This window comes from Calliopsis andreniformis, chromosome 4 (assembly GCF_051401765.1).
Source record: "Calliopsis andreniformis isolate RMS-2024a chromosome 4, iyCalAndr_principal, whole genome shotgun sequence".
Classification (NCBI taxonomy): domain Eukaryota; kingdom Metazoa; phylum Arthropoda; class Insecta; order Hymenoptera; family Andrenidae; genus Calliopsis; species Calliopsis andreniformis.
This window is the reverse complement of record NC_135065.1, coordinates 599,718-620,695: the sequence shown is the minus strand read 5'-3', so window position 1 is coordinate 620,695 and position 20,978 is coordinate 599,718. Positions and strand designations below refer to the sequence as shown.

General features: G+C 38.1%; 2 protein-coding genes, 1 long non-coding RNA gene and 1 other non-coding gene across 4 annotated transcripts in view; 3 read left to right on the top strand and 1 right to left on the bottom strand.

Moving 5' to 3' along the window:
• Positions 1-20,978, top strand: part of LOC143178230 (metaxin-1) — a 49,944-nt gene that overhangs the window by 3,951 nt on the left and 25,015 nt on the right. The gene's annotated exons all lie outside the window — the stretch shown is intronic.
• Positions 7,151-7,981, bottom strand: LOC143178212 (uncharacterized). The gene is made up of 4 exons (XM_076376745.1): positions 7,968-7,981; positions 7,868-7,915; positions 7,395-7,812; positions 7,151-7,169 (listed from the first exon to the last, which is right to left on the bottom strand). The coding sequence occupies exons 1-3, from the start codon at positions 7,979-7,981 to the stop codon at positions 7,404-7,406; spliced, it is 471 nt and encodes a 156-aa protein (XP_076232860.1). The 3' UTR covers positions 7,151-7,169; positions 7,395-7,403.
• Positions 9,472-10,857, top strand: LOC143178176 (uncharacterized). Its single transcript, XR_013001731.1, has 2 exons — positions 9,472-9,570; positions 9,767-10,857. It is a non-coding gene; the product is annotated as an uncharacterized LOC143178176 (long non-coding RNA).
• On the top strand, positions 19,137-19,208 carry Trnad-guc (transfer RNA aspartic acid (anticodon GUC)). Its single transcript has one exon. It is a non-coding gene; the product is annotated as a tRNA-Asp (tRNA).

The following is a 20,978-nucleotide window of genomic DNA, read 5'->3' as shown; positions in this document are numbered from 1 at the left end:
TATCAAGTTGTTTTATTCCCTACGGAATACCTTCCGCGGAATCCTCCCGCGTCGAGCTGCAAGGAGCTCGAGGCAGGACGCCCTGATAACTTCACCGTATCCGCCCTGCAAGTCGCTCTACTAATGGACCGATTGACCGGATGGGCGCCAGGTACTTTCGTACCGATTTAGTGAAATCTCGTAACACTACGCGACACTTGCAGAACGGGCACGGCGGCTTTCCTCGGCTAGCTCGTCGGAAGAGGACGGGTCGTGGTCCGGAAACGCAGGAAAAGCGGGCTACGGCGATAACAAAACTAACTCAAATTGTCTCCCACAGATGTTTATTATAATTACGGCACCGTGCAGACGGCATGGTGAAGACCACAGGTGGTCGGTGTTACAGACACGTGTCCGACGCTTCGGCACACGCGGACTCGCCCGTTACAAATTTAGTCGAATTAGCACGATAATCAGACGCGAAAGCGTTATCGCGGTATTAAAGACGCCCTGGAGGAAAACCCGAGTCGCGCCTCGCACTATCGGCACTCCGTGCCCAAGAAAATTATACGACCAAAGTAATCAAGTGGCTTACCCTAATTTCGCTATTCGCTCAGCCGTTTCGAGAACGAGTGACGATTACTCGGCACGCGCGCACGCGACCCCCCTCGATTCGCGGCACGTCCCTCCCCCGCGCAAGCACTACAGTCCCGCCGCGTACTCGCTCTGGCCCAGACGCATATGTGAGGAGCGAGGCCCCGCTCCTCTCCGGTGGCGTTCTGCATTTGTCCGCCAATGTGGAGACTCCCTCAGGAGTTTCTGTGGCTCTGGCCGCCTGGGCGACGATCTCCGGGCTCGCCTCCACCCTCGCCTTCCGTTTGAGCCTCCTTAGAAGGGCAGCGCCGCGGAACCATCTGTCTGGTGGTGATTTCCTTCTTCGGCCCTTTGGTCCACCGCGGAAGCGGCAAGTCCCTCAACTCCGAGGGTGGAGGGCCCTTGTAACATCCGGTGTCATTACTGCGCCTGAATCTGGAACTGCGCGGTCAGGGGACGGGGACGGTCTCAGAGTCCCTCAGGTATCTTCTACGGCCCTGAAATGTCGTGCGCGCTCGGCACGGAGGCACCCGAAATTAGCAACTATTCTTAAGACGCGACTTTTCCCCCAGGAGACGTCTCTCGGCAGGTGCTCGCAAGGGGGCCGTACGGTCCTTCTTCTAAATAACATTACCGACTGCGAAACCCGGGGACGGCGCTACGCGCAACGTCACAATTTTCAATTCGTTTTTCCTTCCGGTTTGCTCTGGGTTAGGTCTGGGTATATACAAAATAAAAGGAGACGTTGCTAAAAATACATTTATTTAATATATTTCTTTTTAAATTATTTATTACGATTAATTATTACGATTGGACATATTTGCAGATAATTGTATATGGAGAGTGATGAGGATCGTCTTTGCCGGGGGTGGTGGTGGGTTTTTTCACACTCTCCTACGAATTTTTATTTTCAGCTGTTTCTTTCTTACTTTATCCGAAGGAAAAACGATTTGGAAATAATTCGCCAAATATACAAAGAGATAAGTAAAATCCTTCTACTTTTATTGTTTGTAAGTGAATTACATAATAGGAAATCATCATGAACTTGTTTTAACTGTTTTTCACACGCCAGGATAAAAAACGTAAATCTTGCCGTAGGAAGCGAAGAAAGGAGGCAATAATATTTGCAACACATTTAAAAAGATAAGTCAATTACATACACTTTTCATCGAAAATAAATTCATTGGAAATCGTTTTCACTATGCTTGAATTTTGAGCATAGGTTTTATGGCGCCCAACTGTAATTCAACCAGACCTATAAGTTATGCGAGTTTTAAACGGGAGAAGTGATCACCGGTGTGACTCTCCCAGGCCACCATCAGACGTAACTGTCTGACTTCACGCCGAAACATGGATGCAATAACCCGTTCCTACCCTCTGCCTCATCCTCCGGATCACCCCTGCTTTACCGGCCCGGGCCTATGCAGAGTGTGCCTTTGGCTGGGAGTACGTCCTCACCAGAGCTGTGCCATGATTCCTCCTTAGTTAGAGCTACGTGGTTTGTGATGTTGGGCGAGACGGCTCCTCAGACGCAACCGACCCCTGCGACGGGATCAAACTCGACTTTCGTCGATTCGCTACGCCTCTATCCTCGATAGGAAGTTTTCCTAAACTAGTGCAAAATTCACCCCATCGCGACCTAGGACCAGCTATCCTGGTACCTTCCCACCTGACTAATCTTTCCCCCACCCTCTCCGTTGTCGAGCCAACTGAATTTCACCGAAATTGTCTCATCGACCAGATGACCAAATGTCTTTCGATCGAACTATCGACAATATCAGTTCCGTCAGCGGTTTTGACGCGTCTCTTTTGACACATCAGAGACGTGGAACATACTTTGAAGACTTCCAATCTCCAGAATTCATAGCTCAGCTTTTGATCGTTACAGTGCTGAGAGGGGATGTAAACCTTCCCCCTCCCCGGCCTCTGTACTTCTCCCGTTTTTCAGGTAAGCCATTCATAAGAATCCTCATATCCTTTCGGATAGGTAAGTTGGATTTGGCTCACCATCATCTGGCTTGCCGTCTCCATTTCTCGTAATCAAGATGTATAACGTACGGTAAATAAAGAGGGATTTTTCTTTTTTTTTTTTGGAGAACAGCTCGCCCCTATGTTCTACGTTTCCGGAGAACTATGGAACAACTTGCTTTGGTTATTTTGGAACCTCATTCGCTCCTATGTTTCGCCTTTTACAATTTGTGGGAAAGGATAAGGGTGAAATCACCTCCACACATATATTCGCTGCAGTCGATTTATTTAGAAGGGTCGTCACTCGCTGAGGCCTCGTAACCGACTGGAAAACCTTTTTGGTTTTCTCGCCTGGGCCCCCGTCGTGTATCCTCTTTCTCTAAACACTTGAGCACTACGCGACAGTTAGGCGACGGCCTATCGCGCTGGGGCAGAACGGCGCCGCGAAATATATGTGCACTTAAACTAACTTCCGTTCTGCCCGAGTGCGATAAGACGGCGATTGAAGCATCGCCGAATTCTTTCAATGTGACGCCGTGCACGTGCACGGGTCGCCATAAATTTAACTATGGAGCGAACGATTTTCAGGACTCGTGAATTATCTACTCCTATGCTCTGCCATACAAGCTGCGCTATGGAGTAGACTATCCCGCGGATTGGAAACACAGATTACTCCTTGCCTATTCTTCGACATTTCTGTCTAGATATGACCCAGTTTCATCCAGGATGCATGAATTCGAAAAAAAGGAAGTTCTCTCTTTACTCCCTGCTATACACCTCTCATCGTTCACTTCCCTTCTCTCTTTCTCTGTGGTTTTTTCCTCCCTTTTTTTCTCATTACTTCTTATTACAGGGTGAATTCATACAAGTGTAATAAGTTGGACTTTTTGCTGGTCAAAGTGCACGCTTCACGACCACGTGTCGTTCATATTGTAAAACCCACGCCGTGCGTCCGGCTTTTGTTTTCAAGCTTGCCAACCCAGAGACACACACACACCACTCACACACTATCGCCAACTGAAGAAAATATAAATTATTGATTCTTACACAAGATTGTTTAAACAGGTTCTGGTATTATTTCTTTTATTCAGTATTCGATTGATTTCTCATTACACATATCTATATTCTAAGATCCATAGTTTATATTTTACTCCTAAGTTATTCAGACATTACAATTTGCCCCTACTTTATTTTGTATTTTCCATTTATATTTTACTTGGTTCTTCTATTTATCCTTATTCTACTTCATATATTTTACCAATTTCTTTTGTATATTTCTTACATTTCCAATTCCTCCATATACTTATAAATCCAGTAATATTTATTTATATTTTTTAAGATACATTGTTCATATTTCATTTTTATTCTATTCAAACATCAGCCTAATTCGCAATCTCCATTACGTCCTGATTCGAACTTACTCAATTCTAGTTATTTGTCCCCCCCCCCCCCCCCTTTTTTTAAATTTCCTTTCTTATACCTTCATATATTAACTGCTAACGGCTTGTACTTATATTTATTATTAATTACATATTCGTTCTTTTATTTCAGCTAACTTATTATACAAATTTCTTTTTACATTTCTCCCTTCGTTTATACATTTATACACTAATTACCATGCTTTCTACTATCTGTTATTCGTATTTTACATTTATTCTAATTTACATATTTGTTCTTTTAATTCTATTAACTATAATATACAAAGTTCCTTTTATTATAGTGATCACATTTCTCATTACCAACTGTTATATAATTTCTATTATCCTTATTCTGTAATCTTTATAATACTATATCCTGATTTATTTTACTCAACTTCTACCTTTATTCATTCTTATTCTACAACTTACTCTTTTAATTCTATTAACATTATTATTCAAGATTTCCTTCCTTATATATTTACATTTCTTTTTAATCTTAACATTAATTGCTATATATTTATATACTATGTATTTATCGGCTTAACTAGTCGGTTAAGCAGACTATTCGGCCACTTTTGTAGTCGGTGATTAGTCGGCGACTAATCGGTAAAAAAAGCCGATTGATCGGCCTTGAATTTTAGTACCAGTAATATCGTGATGTCACAGAAATAAAAAAATGTTTATGTTTTTTGTCTAGTGTACTTATATGTATTTACTTATTTATTATATATTATATTTATACATATCTGTGTGTAACATGAGTATGATTATGACATAAAATATTAAAAGAGTGATAATTAAATCTTTTTATTTATTAAAGGCAAATTGTGATGAAGAAATGTTAAAGTTTCTGTACGTTCAGGAAGAAGGCAGTTTCTTTTATTTTCGTATATGGGTTATTCCACGCGAAATCGGACACGTTTCGGAGCAAGTTCTTGTAATTTGCTCAAATTTGAATATGTTGTAGTCTTTAACGATATTTAATCGTACCCCAAAGGATTTTTCAAAATTTTGAAAATTGTCAATTTTACAGCTGTTTGAAGTTGAGTAGTACCTTTTTTTAAAAAAAATTATAGCTATTGAAGTACTAAGCGGATGGAGATGAGCTTTACGGTGCTTATAGAGAAAACATTGAAGTTGTAAAAAAAATTATTTCATTCAAAAAAAATTGTTTTTTAATCATCTTTTTTGCAATTATTTTAAACAAATGCAGGTTTCTAAGATGATGCGCGATTTTAAAAATCTGAAAAAAAGGAGAATATAGTTTGATCCTTCCCCTTGATGGACAAACTTTCAAAAAGATGGACATTTTAAAATTGCACTGCCGCGGCGGGCACGTCGTCGCTGGCAGCCTAGTCGACTACAGCGGCAGAACGTGCGTTATTATACGTACGTTAATTCGACTTGCGATGAGCTATTCGATAGGTTATGCAAAAAAGAAACGATTTATGCCAAGTTTTAACCCTGTATCTCATCGTGGGGGGGGGGGGGGGGGGGGGGGGTGTAGTAGTACTAATGGGGAAAAAGTCGAAATTCATGTTTTTGGCCAATTACGGATTTTAATTATTATTATTGGATAAAAAATTCTGAAAAAATCAGAGACATGCTAGTTGTCAGTACACATATTCTAGAATTATTTGAGATTTTTAGATTAAAAATTCTACCTGTGAAATATAAAAGACCCAAAAAATTGTAAAAAAATGTCGATTTCGTATTAAAGCTGATCCGATACCACAACCATATTTTTACAGTAAAGAAGTATTATTGATAACAATATTCTGAATTTTTTTCAGATTTTTGGTTTTGGTGCGCCACGTCGAGAACAATTAAAAACCGGTTTTTCGTAGTTTTCTGCCTGTCATAATTATTTCTGTGCAGAATTTTCGTATAAGATTCGTTAAATAAATGTTTTATAGGATTTTCAATGAATTGATATACAATAAAACGGAGTAAGAATTAAAAAAGTTCACTAAAATCAGTTAATTAAACAATGCAAGCGAGTTACATTCCGTAACAGTGGCTACCGGATCAACAATGTCGGTGGCGCAGCAGTAAAGTATCCAGATGCTCCTCGTGATCAAAGCCCTGGCTACTTAAGACGAATCCACCATACGTAGACAGCTCTCTACTGGTTATGTATCTCCATAGGCACTTACCTATTGTGACAATCTGGGCTTAATCCAGAACGGTGATAATATTCAAATTATTTACCATTGGCGTCGCAAGAGGGCCGACAAAAGAATTGCGCTCTCTCCCAACGACTTTATAAACGATAGAGCTAGTTTTAAGTTCTCCACCTCAATCCCCAAGACTGATTATATGGACTTCCATAGGTTAGACTGCAAAAAATACTGGTGGCTGCCACGTGATAACGCCATCATACGCGATCTCAAAACTCGTAGACTAAGGTCCCTTCGGGATAGTGCAAATTAACTATTATCTGTTATGAATCAGAATTCTAAAACACTCGCATGTAAGAGAATTTTATATCTTTGTTAATAAGGTCATTGTACATCTGTATATATTCTCCTAGTCCTTAAGTTAGCTCTAAGTCTAGTCATAAGTTAGTATAGATTCAAGATTTGCTCGGTGGTTTTTTTGCGTTTTTCCCCCTTGACTCACACAATCTGTGATGTAGAACGACTGAATATTTACTCCACTAATGCCCAAAATGGTATGTTTAAACTAAGAAAAAATATATCGTCTGTCTGAAAGTCTCGAAACATCCGAGCAATCTGGCAATTATTCCAAAGTTTGCTTGGTATTTTTTTATTGTAATGTTTGTTGTACCACCTATGCTATATATTGTATTAACCTTCTCAATAAACATTTATATATAAAAAAAAAAAGGTGTCGAGATGCTAAACCGCTGGAAAATATTTTAGCGCGATTTCGAGACTCCTTCAGGTGCATCTTTTTTTTGACATTTATTTTGAGTTCTTGACTATGTAACAATGATCAATATTTATTTATAAGTGTTCTAAAAATATTCAAACAATATCTTACCTCATATGGACGGAAAAATTATTTTGGAGCAGTTGTCTTTGCCTGTCTCTGCCTCTCCATCCTGTTCCTCCTATTCTTCCATCCTGTCCCTGCTTCCTCCTCCATCCTTTCATTCTTCCTCCCCTCCTCGCCTTTAACCTTCCTTCTTCCTTCCTTCTCCCGTTTGTCCCGTCCTTTTCTGTGTTATCCTGATCCTTCCTTATACTGAAAACATTAAATCAAATCAATATTCTGCCTCATTCTATGATTTACAACAATATCTTCAAAATCTTCAAAGATATTGCGATGAGGGCCCCGACCTCGCCGCCACCCGTGAGTCTCCCCAGGATCAACTTGATCCTATCATCCTAAGGATGATCTGAACATAGTGAAGGTTTCTGCCTAGCAGAGAATCACCACCCAGTTAGACTCTCCGTTAATTGGCCTTACCTTCAGAGATTAATCCGGATGTTTCCACGGATTAATCTCTGTATCCATCTTGTCTGCAGTCATCCTATTCCTTCTTCCTTTCCTTTTCCTGGTCCTTGTTGTCCTCATCCTTTTTTGTGTCTTTCTCCTTTTTTCCTCCGGTTCATTCTTCCTGTCACTTTCTTCTTCTCCCTCTCCGTTTTGTCTTATTTCCTGCCTTCTTAACATTATCCTTACTTTCTTTATTCTTACCTCCTTTTTCCTCCTTTGTCCTACTTCCTGTGCTGTCTCTTCCTCCTTCCTTTTCTTATTATCAAACTGTATGTGCGGATATTGTTTCCGTAGCTCTTCTATTTTTATTCCTTCAATCCTATCTCCTTCTTCTCTCTCTTCCCTCTTTTCTCCTTCTTCCTTTTCCCCTGTTTCCTGTATCCCTATACTTCCTTCTTCCAATCACCTCTGTACTTTTTCCTTCTGTTCTTCTTTTGTGTTACCTATTCTTCTCGTCTTCCAACAGATATCCAATTCTTTGTGTTTCTTTTCTGCATATTTGTTATTCATCTTTATTTCTTTTCCTGCCTTTTCTTTTCTCACCTCAATCCATACATTATCCGTATCTTTCTTCCTTTCCCTTCCTTATTCCTTTATATTTCCCTTGCGTCTTCTTAACATCTTCTAAATCCCTCTCCTTTTTGCTCTTCTCTTTCCTATCCATCCTATGTTTCCTTATCCCTTTTATCCCACTTTGCTCCTCAAACACCCTCATTTCCTCTCGTATCTTTTCCTTCGCAGATGTTACCGTGGATTCTGACCCATCTGAACGTGTTAAATCAATCACCCCATCCTTTCTCCTTTCTCCTTCCTTTCTTTCTTTTATCTCTCCCCTTATTTCCAGTTCCTTCCCTTTTGCTTTTCTTCTCTCTATTTCTTTCCCTCTGCCCACTTTCCCCTTCATATCCCATGCCCTGCTAGCCTTTTTCCACACCTCTTCAAATTTCCTTGAAAAGTTGACTCTCCTTATTGTTTCCCTGATACCATTTCTTATCTTTTTCCTCTTCTCTATTTATTTGCCTCCTTTTTATTCCTTTTCCCTCTTTCTTCTTTCAATCCTCTCCGCCTCCTCCTGTAGTTCCCCTTTCTACTACCTGCCTCTCCTCCCTTGCCCTCCTCTTTGTTGGAGCCCATGTTCCTACCTCTGTTTAGCTGTTATCCAATTCGTTGTCAATAACATGCGGCCTGCCCCTTTGCTCTAGTCGTCCGTGAACTGAACGAACTTCCTAGACCCCGATTGTTGATTCCAACGGGCCGTCACTTGTGTCTCCTCGCGACTCTCCCGGTCCGCGAAACAGCACGATACCTCACTCGGTGGCTAATACAAAAAGGTCGTTCCTCGCGTCCCTTCGCTACTGCTCCGTCCGTGGCACGAAAGCTCACTACAACACAGAGTCTTATGCTCCAAAAAACTGTCACGATAGTGTTCAGCGTAATGTTCAAGGATAACGATAATTACAACGGAACGAAACTATGTCCGCACGATAATGACAAACGCAGCGAATGCCAGAAATAGTGCTTAAACGTCCAAAGACTAGTCAGCACTCTAACCCGGACTTAATCCAGAACAAACCCGAAGGAAAAACGATTTGGAAATAATTTGCCACATATACAAAGAGATAAGTAAAATCCTTTTACTCTTATTGTTTGTAAGTAAATTAATAGGAAATCATCATGAACTTGTTTTAATTATTTTTTAAAGGCTGGTATCAAGAACGTAAAAAGTGTAAAACTTGTAAGTATATCATCGTTTAGATTCAAGTTACATAAACTCGAGAAGTAATTTTTATTAAACTGATTTACTTTTGCAGATCAAACCAGAGTTTAGACTCGAAATATTTCGCTAGTGACTCGAGCCGCTCAATGCCGCTTGCGAGTGACTTGGACCAAACCATAATAGCATTTTAGAAACACAAGAGTAAGATTTGACATCTGCCTTCTCTCTCGTCTTTCTGAAGCTATCCGAAGTGATCCGAAGGGCCGAATTCACGTACATACGGCCCATGCAGTAGTGTGTATAGTGGAGGGGGAATCACAGCGTGGCTCCATCACGCATTCATTAGGCACCCACATGTCTGTGGATAATATTATTTCTGTAAAGAAAACTGTAACGGCAGATACCGACCAAGAAATCTCGAAAAGTCAGGTGACTACCCTAGGCCCTTAAGAAATACGAAATGATTTATTAACATAAAAGTTTTACACTATTGAGGTACTTGATTCTATTCCTATAATCATACAACCTTCAATCTTTGATGAGATCGATTCTTATTAATCTATGAACTGACAATTGTCGTGAGGTTCTATATCGACGAAATATTAATTAATTATAATCTGAGCAGATGGCAGTGATGATCAATGTCCATGTGGATCAAGGAAAGGCCGAGGAGCTGGTTAAAGCTGCTTCGGTCGGTAATCAAGGAGTTGGTTAAAGCTGTCTCGATTTGGAGGATCCCAGGAGCTGATTAAAGCTACCTCGGAGTGGTGATCATGGAGCTGGTTAAGGCTGCCTTGATTTGGAGGAACCCAGGAGCTGGTTAAAGCTGCCTCGGTATGGATTTGGAAGTTAAGATTGAAGTTCGGAGAAAACTGCACGTCTGACTCTTGCTGTCTTCGTCTGTCTTGCTGGTGCTGGCGCTGCCCTATTTGTACAGGAAAATTGCCTCCCTTTTTTGGATCCCATGACCGCCCTCGATGTAGAGGTAGCGTCGTGTTGCGCCTGCGCGTTCAGGAGTCATTGCAGGATACGCGCTCCCAATTGGTTCCGAGGTTTTGGCACATGCGTCTGGTAGTGTTTGCGCCGGCGTATAGAGAGCGTTACTTGTTGATTGGCTCGTACTGTCATCATCCGGTCGTCATCCTGTCGTCACGTGTGTTCCATCGCACGCAATAGGATGTCGCTGTGGTGACGTACTGATTTTGTGCACACGCGTAATGGGAAGCGTTCCGTTGTATGTGTGCACGCGCGTTGCATGTCGCTGGCGCCAGGATTCGATTAAGGATTTGAGGTTAGGGTAATGAGTTAGGGGTTTATATCACTGCCAGTGTTCAGATCTAATTATCACTTATTATTTATTGAATATAAGAAGAAAAATGTCTGTCAAAATTTGGATTCTTCATAGTCGAAATCACAGCTGGTTGTTGTACTACCTACATTAAACACATTCAGTGATAAACTTTAGAATTTCAAGCGGGTGTTATAAATTTATTACAAAATATTAAAGGAAGTGCACAAATGATTCCCAACACTTCTATAAATAATGAAGAAAATGACACACAGGGAATATACATGTACTTAATAATTTGGCCTCATTTGTGAGTTTTAATTCAACTTCAACCCAAGAATCCGATTTCAATTGATTATTTGTTATCTGTATATAGTTCATTATGTAGTATCGTTATTGTTAGTACTTGATTACTTATTGTTAATTATTTTCATTGTAGTTATTATTATTATTTTTATTGTTATTGTAATTAGTGTTGGTGTTTATTTAAAAATTGGTATTATGTATAAAATTTAATAAAGACGAATTTCTTACCTTAAGTATACCATCAATTTTTCTTCGGCACTAATACTTGTTCTCATGGATGGGTTCACTTTTGTTAAATCTCTTTCCACTCTTTCTAACAAATCATCAAAAGCAGATATTGACATCCGAAAATAGTTAAAAAACTTCATTTCATCATTTTTTAATTGAAACATGAGAATTTGATAAGCACCCAATCGATATCTATCTTTTATAATTGGATGTATCTAATATCTTCTGTTAATCCTGTTCCTATACCGACTGCAATACTAAAATGCAATCAGAAACATATTCACGTCCATATTGCTAGATTACACATGGCAGAATAAACAAATAAATGTACGATTTGAATCCAGAATCCATAAATTCATATGTTGGGAACTGAATGTTGTGGCGAAAATGCAAGATTTTGTGAATATTGCATTTGACTGTTATCGATTCAGTTGTCCGGCAGAAAACCGTATCATGTGAACAAGCTGTTAGGGTTCTTGGTCTTTTAAAGTGTTAAAGCACACCTTGATTAAACTTACCTTATAAATGCGTAGTGGAAGGAAAAAGGGGAAGTGAGCTGATAGATTATACTTAGATTTGTCAGTTTCATATTGTAGGAGCGAAAGAAAAAGAGTGCGAGCGTGAATGTGAGCGTGAATATACATGTGAGTCGAATGCGAGTGCGAGCGGGTCAAGGCGAGGATTCAGCGCACGCGGATAATAACAAGGTGTAAGATATAACCAAATATGTAAACAGTACGCGGTTAGAAACAAAAAGCTGGCGCGTTGAATCCGCTGTTGACGAGTCGCGAAGTCGTGGCACGGCGAAGGCGAGGCGAAAAAAGGCGTAGGATAGAAGTCGGGTCGCAACCGTCGTGTCGAAAAGGTGAAACGAGGAGTAAAACGGGTGCAGCGTGTCCTAATTATAAGATTTCGTTTTGTTAAATATAGCTTTGAGAATAAGATCACTAACACATCATTTCATACCGTGAACTCCAAATCCTTGATCCTACAATATATTTAATAAGTTATGAATTACATACCAACTCTTCCTTTCTGCCTGTACAGTCTCAATGTTGCCATCTTGTAAGTTAACGGATCACTGATCGCTTCCTATTTCGAACTTCGCGGATTGACTCGACGCAGCCTAAGGAGGCAGATTCGGATTTCGCAGGGTACGCTCGCGATACCTTACGATTCTTACCCAGTTTTCGATTAAATGTTACAGTACACCCTCGTTGTTACAGTGTTACAGATCTCGCGCGGATGGTGATCAGAGTTTCACTCTGATCCGTGAGTCTATTTAACTTTTGTTTCGTTTCTCTTTCACTTCTGTTTCACTTCTGGTACACGCTGATGGTACTTATATTCTTCCTTTTTGGGTCATAACATTAAAAAGGAGAATGCTCATACATCGGTTTGCCAAATCAGCTCAATTGAGTTGGTTGCAATCGTTCGCATGTTTAGTTACACATTTTGAAATGCATCAGGATTTTTCCCTGGTTGACATGGAAAAAGAGGTCCAGGTGAAGGCCGGATGTAACAACTGTAAAAATATGATTGTAGTTCTGCAATTGCTTCAATGCGAAATCGGCGTTTCTTGACACTTTTTTGCGTTTTTTATTTTTCACGGCTTCAATTATCGATTTAAAAATCTCAAAAAATTCTACAACATATGTATATCTTGGTGTCTGAAATATCTCTGATTTTTTGTCGAATTTTTTATTCAGTAGGATACGAGTAATATCCAACAACGTGATTTTCTATTTACCCTTTATTACTATCCCCCAGGTTGAGATAGAGGGTTGAAAATTGGCACAGACTAATTTTTTGTGATTAGCTATCGAATGACCCATCACAAGTTGAATTTGGTTTGGGGACACTTTTGATCTCCTTATTGGGTTAGGTCTTTTGTAGGAAAACGGCACGTATCGCGAATATTTGCACAAATGTTCGATGCAAATGTCCATCGAAAAACTATCTTAAATAACTCGTTGAGAATCCCTCACAACTAGTTTTAATTATTTCTGCAAACAAAATTCAACTAGCTGCACGACTTAAATCGCACTCGGCGATTACTCCTATTGGAGTAGAGTAGAAATATTTTTTTGTGTTTAAATGTAATTTCAAATCAATCAACACGTGGATACATTTTAAAAAATAAAATATATTCTATTTCATGATATGATGTTCGTACTTTTACATAACCAACTACGAATATTTACTTTCTGTTTGCATAAAACAATTTTCGCAATCGATTTATGATGTTAAATTGAATTTGACATTTATCTTCAAACGAGTTGATTCCAAAATTATTTTTCAACCTCAGTAAGCAATTGCCATACTATTACCTCCTGAGTGTACTGTGGTTCTACAGTAACCATACAGGTAATTCTTGAACGAATTTGGATTTCTTCCATCTTTCTCAAATGCAGTTTCAAAATCAAATTAAAGGCTTTGCGTTGTCAGTCACGGATATTCTTTGAGGACTGCCGCTAAAAGTTTAGGTCGCGAAATTCGCAAAGCACGGTAGTCGCCAGAATACAAAACGCCTTCACGTTTCTGTTCTCAACCATGTCATAAACTCAGATAACACCAGATACCTGGGTAACGAATTGTGCATAACACCGTGCAGGATACGCCTTCCGAGGAATATTTGGTTACCTATACTGTCACTACAAACCCACTACACATTCAGAAGAGTATGATGTTTACAGCAATCGCTTATGGAGATCAAAAAAGAATTTTGGTGTAGACTCGTTTGAAAATGAGTGTCAAAGGGTCTAGCAGGATAAGGGGGTCAAAGGTGCCCTTGAGCCGATTTTTGGCGGGAATGTGGCATCCGGTAGGGTGTCAAAAGAAAACTGTCTGGGCCAATTTTCAACCCCCTACCTCAATTAGGGAGGTAGTTATAGGGAAAATTAAAAATACCGGTTTTTGTCCCATTTTCCCTATATAATACAATGTGAAAATTCTGAAAAATATTCTATAATATTTCGGTTGCGAATGATGGATTATCTGAATACACTAGAATAACCATAAACCTGGGCGATGACGAGTCCATCTATCGGATTTTTTTAAGTCTAACATGTTATGTATGATGTAAGAAATGCAAGGTGCAAGTTCTATTAACTCGCATAAAGTTTATCATTATGTTTTGTGTTTATTAATAATAAAACTAGTGCAAAATAAGTATTTAATGTTCAGTTTATATCAGCGAATGCTAAGCATAAAAAATGAAAAACTGAAAAAAATACTGAAAAATGCAGATTTTGTAGTGAAGTTTAAAAATGATCACTTTTTTATTTTTACAGTAACAACATAATAGTACAACTATTATTCTCAATTTTTTTCAGATTTTTCGGCAGGTTGCGCCGTAGTTAAAAAAATCAAAAACCGAATTTTTCAGGGTATTTTGGGCAAAATCGTGATAAATACATTCGATTTTTACATCATCTTTACATACTAAGTGTATTGTGTGATTTTTTAACATTTTATATTGTAAAGAATAATGGACAAGTATTTTTTAAATGGCTCAATTAAATGACGCATGTGGGCGCCTCATATTGAGGAACATCAGCGACTTTTTCAAGGGTGGTCGTGGTGCAGTGAGTAAAGTGTCTGACTGGGCCTCAGTATCCTTCCGACCTCAGTAGAGGTAACACCTACCCTCGCCAGGAGGACGCTGTCACCAGGTAGTCGAAGGATATATCGGTAGAAAGTAACCAATAGTGAAGGTTTTTTTTTAACGTTGTTTGTTACACATGTACAGTTAGTACAGTGAATATAAAAACAACAGGAAAATATTACAAAAACCAAATATACCCGCCATAGCACTACAGTGACTCCCATAGTGATAAATAGTGGAATCCAGACCCACAATCGATTGTGAATACGCTAGTACAGCAGGGGCGTACGCCCCTGTAATCAACGCAGAAATTTCAAACGAAAAAGCAAACGGACCCAAAGAGGATGAGAAGGGTAAGCAAATATCTACCTTTTCCAAAGTAACCATAAGAACGGCAAAAGGAGAAGCAACAGCGAAAGCGGGACCGCATGTAGTGGCAAGATACAATATAGATGACCCTGAAACCTTCACACTGATTAAACAACTGCTGCAAAGCAAAAATACGAAGAGACTGAATCCACCGCCAAATCTACTCAAAAAAAGCAACATAACAGGAGCAACAAAAGCGTTGAATACAAACATGGGTAAACCAAAGAATACAAATCATCCAAAACCAGAAACAGAAAAAACAGAAGGAACCCCCACCATGACCGGACAGACGCAGGAGGAATTGCTGAAAATAATAGCAAATTTAAATAACACGGTGCAAGAATTAACACAGCAATTGGAAGAAGAAAGGAGAAGACCAGCAAAAGAGGCGAAGGAAGATTGCCTGAGCGGCAACAAATTTGCAGCCCTGGTAAGCGAGGGGGACGCACAATTGCAGTTCGAGACCGCACCAGGTAGAGGTAGAAAGGATAAGGCAATAGTGGGAATGAAAAGACAGCACCCTCACTCAGAGGTACAAACCGAAGCGAAGAAGAAGGACGTCACCAAGCCACCGATGACCACCAAAAAAAAAAGCAGGGATTTTCCACAACCGCTAGGGTACGAGACGGAAGGCGCGCAGAAATCCAGGGAAGGTAAACCACCCCCTATTAATATAACGGGACAGTCTATTAAGGAGACAATAGATTTATTAAAACGGCCAGGTTTAACTGATAATTTTTATGTCAAAAAAATCAATAGCAATAAGCAAATGCTCCAAGTAAATAATACCAACGATTTCCAAAAGTCCTGTATAATATTAAAAAACAATAATGTACCTTATTTTACATACACCCCGAAAAACGAAAGAGCAAAAACCATACTATTAAAAAAATTGGATGGCAATTTTGAAGCCGAAGAAGTTTTAACAGAGCTACAAAACCTAAAAATAGAAGGTCTTAAATTTGTCAACGTGAACAAATTCCAGACCAGGTACGCTACAAAAAATAATATAAAACTACTGATATTTTTAGTTAAGCTGTCCTCTGACAGGAAATTAGAAAAATTAGGATCAATAAAAGTTCTACTGCATTCAGTTGTAATGTGGGAAAAATTAAACAAAACCAGTCAGATACAATGTAGACGTTGTCAACGTACAGTTCATGCGGCGGCAAATTGTAACCTAGAATATAGATGTGTAAAATGCGACGAAAAGCATAATCCGGGGGAGTGTAAGTTACTTCCTATAAGCCACGAGAACAGAACCGATAATATAGACAAACCATATTGCGTTCACTGCAAAAGCTTCGGACACCCCGCATCGTACAGGGGCTGTCCTAATGTCCTATGTTTAGCTGATAACAGAATTAAAATCCTTAATCTGATTGCTGGCAACATCAAATGCATCGATTATGACAGTGACCATAAAGTGCTTCAAATGTCCATTACAATAGAAAACCATCCCCTACTACTTCTAGATAAAGTAAATACATCACACACATATAACTTCAATAAAGCAAAGTGGGATCATTTTAAAAAGCATCTAGAAGACAACAACAGTGAATATGACATTCCGAATGACAAAAATCTAAATAAAGAAGAAATAGATTATCACTTACATAAAATTAACGAACACATAATAGAAGCCATTGAAAATACGGTCCCCCAAAATAACTTTAATAATAATTCTGTAGACAAATACATTTCACCGATTATAAAAAATCTCAGAAAACAAAAAGTTATTTGATTACCCAAATTAATAATATCAAAAACATCAATTCGAACAGCATAGTAGACAAATTACAGATTAAAGTCCTAAAAAAGTTATTAAAAAACACTAGATACAAAATTAAATTAGCTTTTCAAGAATCAGTCAGCAATTATTGGAAAAAGAGAATTTCAAATATCTCAAAACAAAAATAGAAAGACCGTTTTCCAGAAATAAATAGCATCTTCAGACACAAACAGCATAGTAATATTGAATCACTAAAAATCCCCAAAAATCTCCCCCACATTTTCCAAGAAGCAAACATTGATGTATCCTCCTTACAAACAGATAACAGCGATAATTTTATTATTGACAATATGAATGATAAATTAAACATACTAGGTGCTCACTTCCAAAATGTTCATTCTCAAAACAAAGATATGGGCAAAACATCCCTTATAAATATTATTAATCTCAAAATAAACCTACTAAAACAAGAAATAAGACAAGGTAAAGAAAATCAAAATACCCTTTGTAACTTCACTCAACAAAACACATCAGACAACCCAAGTGATCCCCTCATACCGGAAAATTTCCTTACAAACATCTACAAATTAACCATCACATTTCACAAACTCAAAGGTAAAAAGTCAGCTAGCTTCGACGAAATTCCTAATATAGCTTTTAAAAATCTACCTATACGATATATATATATATATTATTATACAATTTTATTTAATAATTGCTTAAATTTATTATACTTTCCCACAGCATGGAAAACCGCAAAATTAATAACTATAAAGAAAAAAGATAAAGATGGAAACGATCCATCCAGGTACCGACCAATTAGTCTTCTTCCCAACATCAGTAAAATATTCGAAACTATCATCAACGATTCAATAAATAACCATTGCAAAGAACATAATATAATCCCAGACACTCAATTCGGCTTCAGACGCGGACATTCGACAATACATGCTGTCACTAAATTCACATCAGACATCTGCTGGGCTAGAAATGCCGATGAGTGTGACGGTGCTTGCTTTATAGATTTAGAGAAAGTCTTCGACACAGTGTGGCTTGATGGCTTATTTTTCAAATTATTAAAAAAAGGATTCCCAAAACACTTAATTAAGATGTTATGGGAAATGCTACATGATAAACGTTTTTTCGTCACAATGGATAAACACAAATCATCAATGCAATTCACAATAAACAACGGTCTTCAGCAAGGTACGGTAAACTCCCTCATCCTGTTTAGCATTTACATCAGCGATTTATTACAAATGTTTGGACTAAACAATACAGACAATACAAATAACAAACTAGCATTAGCATTCGCAGACGATCTTCTAATCTACTCTAAAAACAGCAAACCCTCTATCATAAAAGTAGAATTACAAAAAAGTATTCGAAAAAATTGAAGACTCCTTTTTCACCTGGAAACTTAAACTCAATACATAAAAATGTGAAACAATATTATTCAGACATTTCAAAAATTTCAAATGCAAATAATAACGTCATAAAAAACTCAAAAAATTTCTATCTAACTGAGACCAATAACCCTGACAAGAAGATTCCTCACAAGAATATAGTTAGATACCTTGGCGTTTTCTTAGACTTCAAGCAGAATTACAATAAACATGTTGATATCCAAATTCAAAAAGCCACCAAGGCATTTGCAATGCACAAAAGATTATTTTACTCAAAAGATCTAAACAGCGAAGTAAAAATACTATGCTACAAATCATTAATAAGACCTATTTTAACGTACGGCTCTCAAATATGGTTAAATATAAGTGCAGGAACCATGGAAAAAATTAGAATATTCAAGAAAAAGTGTATCAGAGCATGCCTAGGCAAATATAGATCTAGAGAAACAAATTTTGCTCACATGATTAGCAATTACAAATTATATGAAGAAGCCAAAATAATACGTATCGACTTATTCATTTTAAAATTAATCCGTAAACACTGGAGTAGAATTCATGAAACTACGACCAACACCCTTATAAGGCACTTAGTTTACCCAAACCCATTATACTTTGAACACACCCGTCTCACTGGTTACACTCCCCCGGAATCCTTTGTTTATCTTGATAATAAAGGACTAATACAAAACAACGAAAACATACCAATAATTTATCACTTCAACCGCAAAACATTTGACAAAAAAATAATTTACAGTCCCAATATAAATACAAATGATAATAACTTAAGATTTAAATATAAGATGTCATCTGTAGATACTAACGACAGATCCAGAAAGGACACAAAAAAATTCTGCTGGTTATAATAACCTAAATATATATAAAATTTAATAATAAGCTTTACTGATAAGTCCTTTAATATATTTCAGATTAAGTCTACACTAACTTATGTAATATATTATTAGGATACAGTGACCAAGTACAAAATAAATTAAACCAAAGCGTACCAAAAATACTTAGTAGTTGTAAAATACAAATTAACGCGAGGTTGGAAACATCTCCTCCTCGATAGTATAGCGGTTAGTATCCCCGCCTGTCACGCGGGAGACCGGGGTTCGACTCCCCGTCGGGGAGATTTTTTTTTTGTTCTTTTGTTTCTCTTTCTTTTTCCTCGACGGACTGTCAGATACAGTATTCAATTAATTATACATCCAAATATCTATATACGTTTTGTTTATGTTTACCACACGTAGGATAAGTTTATCATATACCCTTGTACATAACCCCCTCCCCCCTATATTTTTGACAATTTTAGTATAATTTTTGCCGTTTCTATATTTAATTCCTAAACCAAAGCGCAATATTATGTAAATGTTTATTGTATTCTCCTCTCCGCATTAAGTGCAATGAAAAAAATTAATGTTAAGATTACGCGTACTCAACTAAGAAGAGTCTTTAATCTTTCATTTATACTTGTAACTTTCATTCCTATTTTATACGTTTAAGGATTTTTCTGCTGTTTTTATTCTCTGTTATGTTTTGTAAAATTGTTTATCGGCTAATAAACGTATGTTACAAAAAAAAAAGTGTGTGACTGGGGAACTGGTGAATACTTTTTAGCGCGGGTTCGCGCCCCACATGGATCCAATTTTTTTTTCATTATTAACTACGTGGCAGCAAATAATACTTATTTAAAAATGTTTTACAAACACCTTTAAAATATTCTATCACGAAATGAGTTTAAAAACTATTACGGATGCTGTTTGGTATTTTATACTTTGATTGATATTTTAATCTGTATATCTGTAAAGACCTTTACGCTACATCGCACATGATCACCTCCCACCTGTTCACAGAAAATACAGAATGATCCTCTCGCTGGGGGACTCAAAGGAAGGCCCATTTTCTAAATGATGGTAACATCATCATTGAAAAGGCCAAAACCATTGGTGGGCTATTATGAAGTCGATGACTAAAGGTTTAGTCCTTTTCAGTAATAAGGATACCGTTGCGTTGTTTAGACGGCGACAATAGCTTTGTGTCCCGAAACGAGAGGATCACCCTGTATCATAAAACAGTTTATGACACTCACGTTCAGTATCCCCAACTTGAAGGGCATCCCATTTTTAAACGGTGTTTATTTTGTCAAATCGCTATTAGCTTTATGATAGGTAGATTAGGAGTCAGTGTCCTGAAGGACTGCGATGGGGACAATTACTATCCGCCAACCATTGGACCTGTGGATACCTTTTCCTTAGCGTCATATTGTAAATCGCGCTAAGGTGCACTATGCTTCCCTTCTTTTTGGTAACTCGGAATTCCTGTGTAAGGATTTTACACCTTTTATTCCTTTTTGCGAACCAATAGAAATTCTTCCTGTGATTGCTGACTACTCATTGGTTAGTTTCTGCACCAGTACTTTAAAATATAAGACGTTCCTTGCTCACCGAGACACTTAGTGACACGCTAGAGGGTATATCTGGTTGACACCGTTTTGTGCTAGAACGTGGAAAGTACGTCTACTATAGTCAGCTTTCAGATAGTGTTGTTAGTTACTTAGATTTCTAGTTCACGTATTGTGATCTCAATATGCCTGCGGGAAGTTCACAATTCGCCAACAGGAAAACTGTGGTGTATCAACTGCAATAGTCTAATTCGAAAAACACACGGTCGAAAAAAAATTATTGATTCAATAACTGAAGCTGCACAGTTTTCACGAATTTTTGAAAAAGAGGTAACAATTTGCGACGTTTTGTGCAATAAATGCCGACTTTTGAAATATAGAAGTGTTGAATATTCTATGGTTTCTCATCTTCGTGAACGTCAAGATCCTTTACCTACATCTTCAACTGATACATTTTCCGTGGTACCATCTATTTCTGCAACCCCGAGGGCTGCAGCATC

Bases quoted from the DNA above. Each gene is read 5' to 3' on its own strand.
- LOC143178212 (XM_076376745.1), bottom strand. The intron at 7,813-7,867 runs GTAACACAAAAG...GGAAGAAGGAAG, and splicing joins TTGGAAGACGAGAAGAATAG to TATAGGGATACAGGAAACAG.